The 9,757-nt window shown below is 33.5% G+C and overlaps 1 protein-coding gene across 2 annotated transcripts; it reads left to right on the top strand.

Annotated features, from left to right (window-relative positions):
• Window positions 1-4,308: 4,308 nt before the first annotated feature.
• Window positions 4,309-6,985, top strand: LOC105114597 (metacaspase-1-like). 2 transcript variants are annotated; one of them, XM_011011184.1, is made up of 5 exons: window positions 4,309-4,931; window positions 5,653-5,968; window positions 6,060-6,174; window positions 6,266-6,448; window positions 6,552-6,985. In XM_011011184.1, exons 1-5 carry the CDS (start codon window positions 4,484-4,486, stop codon window positions 6,609-6,611), a joined length of 1,122 nt encoding a protein of 373 aa, XP_011009486.1. In that variant the 5' UTR covers window positions 4,309-4,483; the 3' UTR covers window positions 6,612-6,985. The 2 variants fall into 2 exon arrangements, with proteins under 2 accessions (XP_011009486.1, XP_011009487.1); XM_011011185.1 differs by having other exon boundaries at window positions 5,656-5,968.
• The last annotated feature ends 2,772 nt before the right edge of the window (window positions 6,986-9,757 follow it).

Here is a 9,757-nt window from a genome sequence, read left to right on the forward strand (position 1 = left end):
ACGTGACGGAGGGAATGTGAATTTGTATTCCTCGTATAATAGTTACACATATATATAGATTTGCATGTGTGTGCAATGGAATGTAAATAATAAATTGGGAATTAAGCAAAGTACTTTTCCTTGATTGGATCCAAAAACCACCATTCACACTGGTGAAAATTACTAAACAAGCATTCTCATAAAAAAAAAAACATATTTACAAATAAAAAATATAATATTTACTTGATATATGTATTGTCTTTTTACTTTTAAAGCCCGAATATTATTCTATACCTTGAAGGCGACCTTGCCTGTAAGATAATGATTAACAAATGTTATTGCCAATGTGACTGGGCTTGTCCTTAATTGATGGATTTTACCTAGGCTTACATGTTGGATAGACTTTCACGTAAAAAACACAATTCTCCTGGGAAACAAAATATTCTCTATGTTTAAGTCAATAAAGTATAAGAGGGAAATAACATAGAAAGAAAAAGGTGCAATGAAGGTGAAGAGAAAGTGTATTTATGTACAATACGGAAGTGATTGTATGGCCTGGAGTTGCAGGCATAGAAATTGTGTGGCTTTGAATAATTCTGGCCTCTAACAGGGCTTTCAATAGAGTAGCTCTGAGAATGGCTGGCTTTGTATTGAGTGATTGTATGGGGAATTGGCTCTCGCTCTAGCTCTGAGAAGGGCCGGCCGGTGACTTCCCATTCCTTAAACTTCTTCGATGAAGAAAAAGACGTATTTTGACAGAGAAGTTAGTGCTCATTGTTTTTTGTAGAGCTGTAATTCTTATTGGCTAGCCTTGATGGCCATTAGTTGTCCTGCCATGTCGCTGTTATGCCAAGCCATCATTGTTGGTAATGCTAATGATAGTGACCTAAAAGATGGTGTTGTATGCGTGAAAAAAATAAATATTATGCACATGAAAAGTTGTGTTTTAATTCTTGAAATCCAAAAAAAAAGAAAAGTAAAAAGATATGTGACAGAAAGGACTGGATATAGCTGTTAGATACCACTGGGTGTCAGTGCAATATAAAATTCTAGCCATTTATGTGGAAAAAAACTAGCACAAACAGGTAAAACAATTATATTTTTCTTAAAAAAATTGTTTACTACCAGCAATCTATTTTTTTTACTTCTTTAGTCTCATTTATGGAAACTGGAGGGTTTAGAAAATAGATTGAGTCCTTGTAAATTATGTGAGTTTTTGCAATGTTTGGCAGACGCGTCTTACAAGAAATAAGACTTTGATTAACATGAAAAGAATTTACGAAACAAGTTCGGCGCCCAGAATAAATGAACTGTTTGGATAGAGTGAATCCAATTTTAGTAATTGATTACGACTCTTCAATCAGATCAATTTGGTTCACAAACATCACTACTTTCTTGATTTTGTAAGGTTACGTTTTTCTTGCTTTAGAAAACAACGTAAGCCATCGATTTTGGCTCAAATTGTAAGTGATTTTGATTTTGATTTTGATATTATTATTTTGGAATGAAATTGGTGGACATAAAGAAATTTTCTTATGAATACATTGGCATAGCTTGCTACGATCCAGCTACATAATGACTTGATAAAGCTTGATGTATGAAAGACATATCCCATGATAGCATGACTCATTAAAGAAAAAGAAATATTCTCACTCAACTCTCTCTCTCTCTCTTGTTGTGAATTCTGACCGGTGATGTACTGATATTTGTTCATAGGAGGAGAAGCACACTGAGACACGGTATTTTACGTGGTTCGGCAAAACCGCCTACATCCACGGGAGAAGTCAATATATATTTAGAAATAGAGAAAGAATACAAAACAAATACATAGAGGAGGAGGATTACACCATCTCATACTCAACTCTCAACTCTCTTTACTGCACTTGCAGCTGCTGCAATGGCAGCAAGACTGCTGTCATTGCAGCTCTCTCTTCCTCTCTACTCTCTTCACATTTTCATAATTCTCTTCACTCATTTTGCTCTCTTGCATATGCCTCTATTTATAGGCATTCATGGAGGCTTTTCTTCAACAAAGGTGGCTGCCAACTCCAACTCTTCTTCAACAATGGTGGTTGCCAACCTTTGACATCTTGGATGAGTGCACATGGTTGGTGCAATAGCAAATGGTTGTTGCATATTAATGGCAACCAACCTAACAATCACCCCCTTTGCCATTCATGTGGGGCAACTGTCCTCATTCTTCTTCAACACAAGCTTGCATCTTGCAGCTCTTCCAAGCTTTCCATTTTGAGAGCTTTTGTAGCCAAGTTTACAGGTACTTGCCAAACCTCTCAATCATCAGAGTGACCTAAGCACACATTTTCTCACACAAAAGGATCACTATAACCAGATGGTCTGCCACATCACATCTGAATAGTGTTAACGCTTGTCTCTGGAACAACATTCCCCTTCAACCATGCTCGGTCCGGAATGATTCATCAAGCCTCACATCAAGGCTTATAACACCCCCTCAAACGGATATTTTAAGTGCGACAGTTATTATCTGAGTATCTCAATATAATCACAAGCTCACCACTCTTCCAAGAGTCTACTCATCCAGGAGTTGCGCCTGCCCTCTGTTCCACCCTAGGAACCACGCCTTACTTCTCCGTGAGTCTCTCGCTCTTAGTCTCAAGAGTCCAGGTAGCTTTCCACCTTTAACCATTGGGGCAGCCCATAAAAGGTTGATCCATATTTATCTTCATACTCTGAGTATTACAATGCCATTACCGAGCTCACCACCTTGACAAGAGTCAACTTGTTCCCGGAACCTGCGCATGCCCTCTGCTCCTTCATAGCAGCCGCGTCTTAATGCTCCACAAGTCATCCACTTATTATCCAAGGCAAATGTCTTCTAGCTCATTGATCTTTAGCATGGGGGCAATATCCATGAAAGTCAATTCTGCATTTGTCTTCATACTCATCATAGCCTTTTTATTGGCTATCCATTTGTCCACTCATACCTAGCCATTACATTGGCTCTGAGGCGTTCTGAACTGGGCTCCTTCCACGGCCCTCACACCTTCTCTTGAGGTGTCTCCGCTCATCCTCATGCAGCGGTCTAATCATGGGCTCATCTCGTAGCCCTCACACCTTCTCTTTAAGGTGTCTTCGCCTTTTATAAGCGGTCGCATCCTCCTTTAGCTGAGATGCTTCAAAGTGGCTCCATAAATTCTTTGCCACTAATTACATAGAAAGAGAAAGTTGCGGTATACTCCTCACAATTCTCCACCTCAATTTCTATGTTTGGAGCTTCTACGCCTTTTCTGCTTAACAGCTCCACTCGCACCAACTCTCTTTGGTGTCTTCGCCTTTCATCATAGGCGGTCGCCTTTTATCACAGCCGTTTGCACCCCCTTAATTAGGTGCATCTGCAACAGCTCATCTTTCCATCCTTGCATGCATTGGAAAGGTCCTTGCTTGTTGCCTTTATCAAGAGCACAAGAGACTTTTGTTGTATAACTTTTTCATAGTCTCTGCTCTGAGCTTCATCTGGGAACTCTTCTTCTCCTTGCACCTGTTGTCTCATTATAGTACCTCGTTGGATCCTCCGGGTACTCCTATACAATCTTCGTGTGCTCTCGTGCAGAGATTTACAAGTATTAGCATTAATCGATTTTACGTGGTTCGGCAAAACCGCCTACATCCACGGGAGAAGTCAATATATATTTAGAAATAGAGAAAGAATACAAAACAAATACATAGAGGAGGAGGATTACACCATCTCATACTCAACTCTCAACTCTCTTTACTGCACTTGCAGCTGCTGCAATGGCAGCAAGACTGCTGTCATTGCAGCTCTCTCTTCCTCTCTACTCTCTTCACATTTTCATAATTCTCTTCACTCATTTTGCTCTCTTGCATATGCCTCTATTTATAGGCATTCATGGAGGCTTTTCTTCAACAAAGGTGGCTGCCAACTCCAACTCTTCTTCAACAATGGTGGTTGCCAACCTTTGACATCTTGGATGAGTGCACATGGTTGGTGCAATAGCAAATGGTTGTTGCACATTAATGGCAACCAACCTAACATCTCTCTCTCCCCCTTCGGAAAGGCAAGTACAATTGGCCTGGACAAGCACTCACAACATAGATGAAATTAGATTCTTTTACTTTTTAATATTCTTCAAAATGAGGGTGACATCAAGATTGATCTTGAAAAGGTCTGATTTCAATCTTCTATGGCAGTTAATTGGAGTCCATTAATGTATATTAAGTTACTAAAAAATACATCCTCCAATCACGTTGAGAGTTTCATTTACAATTCAGATAACTCTATACACTGAGCGCAACTAGATTACGAGTAGGCTCAGAGTTTACTGAAGAAAAAATAAGATTCTTATATCCCTCAGGAGCCGACATTCTAATATTCTTGTGCTTTATATAACTTAAAATGGCATTTAAATCATGCATTGCGCCTGCTATTCAGCTCTCAACAAAGTTTTGTTAAGCCTTTCTTTCTCGGCTGCGAAGGAACCCTTCATTTATTATAAATACTGCTTCTATGGATAACAATAGATACCAGATTATGATGGAAGCTAGAGGTGTTGTGTGCTGCAAATGTGGGCAACGATTATCATTATTGACGCAAAATTCCACTGGAGTAAAGTGCCCAGTTTGCAATATAATGAATCCAGTTCCAACCTGTGAACGATCACGTAGCAAAGATTGCCGAATAGAAAAGCTATATATAAAGGCGAAGGAAAAGATATCAGGTCGTGATCTCTCGATTAGTAGCGAAAAGACAGAGTCGTTGAATAAGATGCCCTCCCCTTTGGAAATTTCGCGGTCATCATCGGGGACAAGGACAGCAAGGAAGCGAGCACTGCTAATCGGAGTGACTTACAAAAGGAAGCACAAGCTCAAGGGGACTATCAATGATGTGAAGAGCATGAGAGAATTTTTGATCAACAATTTTCGATTCAAGGAGGAGAACATTCTGGTTCTTACAGGTATTTTTATGTAGATTAATATGGCTGTATGTAAGGCATGTTAGAGAATAATATAAATCATATCTTGAGATCTCACATAATAGCTTAAATTTTTAAATGAGATGGTTCTTTGAAATGGTATTAGAGTTTTGATGATCAAACGGTCACGAGTTCGAATCTCACCATCCCTATTTATTTGATAAAAATTAAGCACAAGGTAATATGAACATGTACAAGCTTCAAGTTCAAAGGGCTTTCATTTAAGGAGATATGTTAAAGAATAATATAAATGATATCCTGAGATCTTATCTAATAACTTAAGCTTTTAAGTGAGATGGTTCTTTGAAAAAACATACTTGTAGTTTCCATGTTCTTAAGATCATTGTTCATTCTCTTGATTTATGAGCTACACTTTTTCTCCTTTTTCTACTCTGCTGATAACATTCTTTCTGATGGGCGTAGGCTACCGGATGGGATGGAATAGAATTTATATATAATCTACCTGTGGGCTTCCTGTGAATATTATAGACTTCATGCTATAAAATTCATATTATAAAATTTACAATTGTTATCCGAATATATTCCTTCTATAATTGTACTTTCTTTATAGGAATGAGAGAAAGGAAATAACTAATTCTTTTGTTTTGATATTAACTAGACTGCGGCCCTTTATAATTTAGAAATTTAAATTCTAGGCCTATTTGAACGTGACAAAATAGCTATTATTTTGCAATGTGAACTGCAGAACATGATACAACAAAGAAAAACATACTGCAATCCATGGAATGGCTCGTGAAGGACTGCCAGGCAGGTGACTCCCTCGTGTTCTATTTCTCCGGTCATGGCTTCCGTCGACTAGATTTTGAAGGCGATGAGCGAGATGGGTTTGATGAAAATATTTGCCCTGTTGATTTCACGAGAGAAGGTATGATCCGTGACAATGAAATCAATTCCCTCATAGTTTGGCCGCTGAAAAAGGATGTTACTCTTCATGCAATTGTCGATGCTTGTAGCAGTGGAACTATCCTTGATCTTGAATATGTCTTCAATAGGGAACAGTAAGTTTCATCCATTGTTCCACATGACACAGTTTTACCTTCTAGGACTTCTTGTCGTTGACTGAATATTAAAATTTCTTACTTGCAACAGAAAGAAATGGGAAGATAACAGCCCCCCATCTGGTAATGCAAGGAAACACACGGATGGTGGATTGGCAATTTCAGTCAGTGCTTGTCTGGATCATGAAAATGCTGCCGATACCTCTGTAAGATACGCAGTTGATTACTGTGATTATTTATCTGGCTCTAGAGGAAATATTTGAATTAGCTCACTTCTCTGTATACATAAATTTTCAGGCATTCACAAAGACAATGAATGGTGCTATGACCTACCTTTTAATAAACATTCTGAAGAAATATCCTGGATTAACATATGGTGACCTACTTGACATGATGCATGAAGAATTGAGCAAATTTAACGAAGGTGGATGCCTTCCTGCAAAATTCTTGAGAAAAATATTCAACGACCTGTTATCGCAGGTCAGCCTCTAATATGGAGTTAATATTTGGGCATAGAATTTGATAGAAAACTAGTTCATATTTTCATGTATTACTTTCTCATGGTTATGCCTGATGTGTGCAGAGTCCTCAAATTTCATCTTCCCAACCATTCGATGTTTACAAGAGACATTTTATCTTGTAATAATAAATTACTTTCAAATTTCATCTTCCCAACCATTCGATGTTTACAAGTCTTCGGCACCTGCGAGTCTCCAATAATAACTTCAATGCCAAATCGAAGCTCATCCGAAAACCATTTTGGACGTCCAGTTTAATTCTCTCAAAATAAGCAAGCGAATATAAACGTCTTCAACCTTCTTGACTGAGCTGAGAGGAGAAATTTCTGTTCATCAAACTTTTGGCTAGCAGTGAATATCTTTCGTGATTTGTTTGTTGTGACAAGACACTATATAAGAGATGAGTCCCCAACATCCTAAAGTGAACCTTTTGTTCTACATCAACTTGTATTTGGCTTTCCTGCAATGCTGTGGTAGAGTTTGGAAATGTTTTCCTTAATTTCTTACTTAAACACTAATAATTCCATGTCAAATGCTATTTATGCAAATTATCTTTCCTCTTATGAGTTTCTAATGTTTGTGGCTCCAAAGATGCGTGGGATCCTTATATATATATATATAGACACACACACAGGTGGGTTAATGATCGCCCATCCAAAAAAATAACATGATCTAATGCGTGGCTAGCTAGTTATGAATAGTGGATAGTTTTTCATCATTTGTAAACTAGTTGATTACCAACTTGTTGTGTATTTATTGTTAAAACATAATATGATATAACTATTTAAATGATAAATTAACGAATAAAAATTAAATTATATTAGAAAATAATATAAATTATATTTTAAAACTTCACTTAATAATTTAAATTTATAGAATGAATCGATTTTTTTACATGATGTTATAGCCTTCATAGTTAAAGGTTACGAGTTCAAATATCACCATTCTTATTTATTTGATAAAAATAAAATATAAGACAATTGAAGTCTGTGTAAATTTTAAACCCAAATAACTTTTATTTAAAAATGTGTGTTAGAGAATAATAGTTTTTCATCATTTGTAAACTAGTTGTTTACCCGCTTGTTGTGTATTTATTGTTAAAAAAATAATACAATGCAACTATTCGAATGATGAATTAACAAATAAAAATTAAGTTGTATTAGAAAATATAATAAATCATATCTTGAAACTTCACTAAACAATTTAAACTTTTGAGTTGAATTGGTTCTTTAACATGATATCAAAATCTTGATAATCAAGTGGTCAGGAGTTCAAATTTTATCATTCTTATTTATTTGATAAAAATTAAGTATAAGATAATGAGAATCTGTACAAGTTTCAAACTTAAAGGACTTTCACTAAAAATAATATAAATTATATCTTGAGACAACAATTTAAATTTTTAGAATGAATTAGCTTTTTGATAAGTTGCAATAAAAGACAATCACAACATTCTAATTTAAGTTCAATTGTATTTCTATAAAACATTTTTTGTCTAGAATGATTTAGTGAACATGATAAATCTATTCATTTCTAAAGTAAATGTTGCAAATATATGTAATCAAATAAAAATTTAATCAATAATTAATTTATTAACAATATTATAAAATGGGCTAATAGTTTTTTTAAAGGATGTAGAGATGAAAAATTAAGGAATAGGCCAATAAGTAATCAAAGATATACAACATATTTGAAACCTTCTAATCAAATTTAATCAAGAAGTTTTAACAAAATATTATTCTAGAATCATATAAAGTGTTAAAAATTCAATTTCAAATAAAAGTTAATCATTAAGAATAGTATGATAGTAAACTAGAAATCAACCTATATATTTCAAAATATTATTATTAATATTAAAACTGATTTGATATATTTTAAATGAGAAATTATTATTATTAAAACTAGTTTTTTCAAACTATTTATCTATCCTTTTTCTCTCTTAAAAGACCTTGACAAGAATAAGATGAAAAAGTGATGATGAGAATATATAAAATAAATTATATATATATATATATATATTAAAATTCATCAGTATAATTATATTAAATTATAATAAAGAATTGATTCACTACCACAATCTTTAGATTTACCGATAGAATTTTTAATTGGTATTTGCACTATCATTCTATTAGTAATTAATTTACCAATGAAATTACCAACATGAATACTCCGTTGGTGAATCTATCCTCGATAATTTTTTTATTTATCAATAAATATTTTGGTAATAAAAAATATTATTATCAATGGATTTACTAACAGAAAAAGTGAAAAAAAATTACCTGCTTCATTCCATCGATGTTTCTCTTAGCAAAATACTGTATGTAATTTTGTCAGTAATTATTTAAAACTATTCAAAAAAATATTTTTTACAAAACTATAAAATAATTAAATTAATATAAATCAACACTCTATAACAATCAAAATGCTTGAAAAATAGAAGAAGAAAACCAACTCAAACAAATCTGCAACAAATAAATTTAAGTAAAAAAATTAATATGAAAAAAATTTAAAAATCCTATAAATAAATTTTCTCATATGAAAAAAATAATCCTACAACAACATTCATACAATTATTAAGAACCAAAAAAATTAAAAATAAAATAAAAAATAAATATAGTGAAAAAAAAAGAAAAAAATCTTAACTTAATGTAGTTGCAAGGAAAGTTAAAAAGAAGAAATAAAAAAAATTCATAAAGTAGTTAAAAAAACTAAGAAGAAAGGAAAAGAAGACATACTTGAGCATGGAGAAGAAGCGAAGGAGTTGAAGAGAGAAGAGAAGAAAAAAAAATAAATATTGATGTTTTTTACATATGAGAAAGAAGAAAAAGAAGAAAAAAGGAATAGTCTGTTATGAAATTAAGAATTCTAGACTTTTTATTGGGGCATTTTACTGATGAATAATTAAATATTAATATTTTTAATTATTTTGTTGGTAATTATGTCTATAATATTTAATTTAATAAAAAAATTTCAAAACTGCCTAATATCACCGATGACTTTTTAATCCATTGGTGATTTCGTCTCTAATATTTAATTTATATTTTAATTTAATTTAAATTTTTCAAAAAATTATTAAATAACACTAATGACTTTTCAATTTGTTGATGATTTTGTTTATAAAAAATAGTTACTAACAGTGCAATTAGGAAGTGAATGGTTCAACAACGCTTTGAAAAATATTAACGAAATGTTCCATTGGTAATTACCTTTGAAATTAACATATTGAACAGTGTTCACAGTTTAACAAATATTATATTCCGTTGGTAGTTCT

The sequence above is a fragment of the Populus euphratica genome, unplaced genomic scaffold (assembly GCF_000495115.2).
Source record: "Populus euphratica unplaced genomic scaffold, PopEup_1.0 scaffold551.1, whole genome shotgun sequence".
In the NCBI taxonomy this organism is placed as follows: Eukaryota; Viridiplantae; Streptophyta; class Magnoliopsida; order Malpighiales; family Salicaceae; genus Populus; species Populus euphratica.

Bases quoted from the DNA above. Each gene is read 5' to 3' on its own strand.
- LOC105114597 (XM_011011184.1), top strand. From the start codon at position 4,484: ATGGATAACAATAGATACCAGATTATGATGGAAGCTAGAGGTGTTGTG. The intron at 4,932-5,652 runs GTATTTTTATGT...CAATGTGAACTG, and splicing joins GAACATTCTGGTTCTTACAG to CAGAACATGATACAACAAAG. The intron at 5,969-6,059 runs GTAAGTTTCATC...TACTTGCAACAG, and splicing joins TATGTCTTCAATAGGGAACA to AAAGAAATGGGAAGATAACA.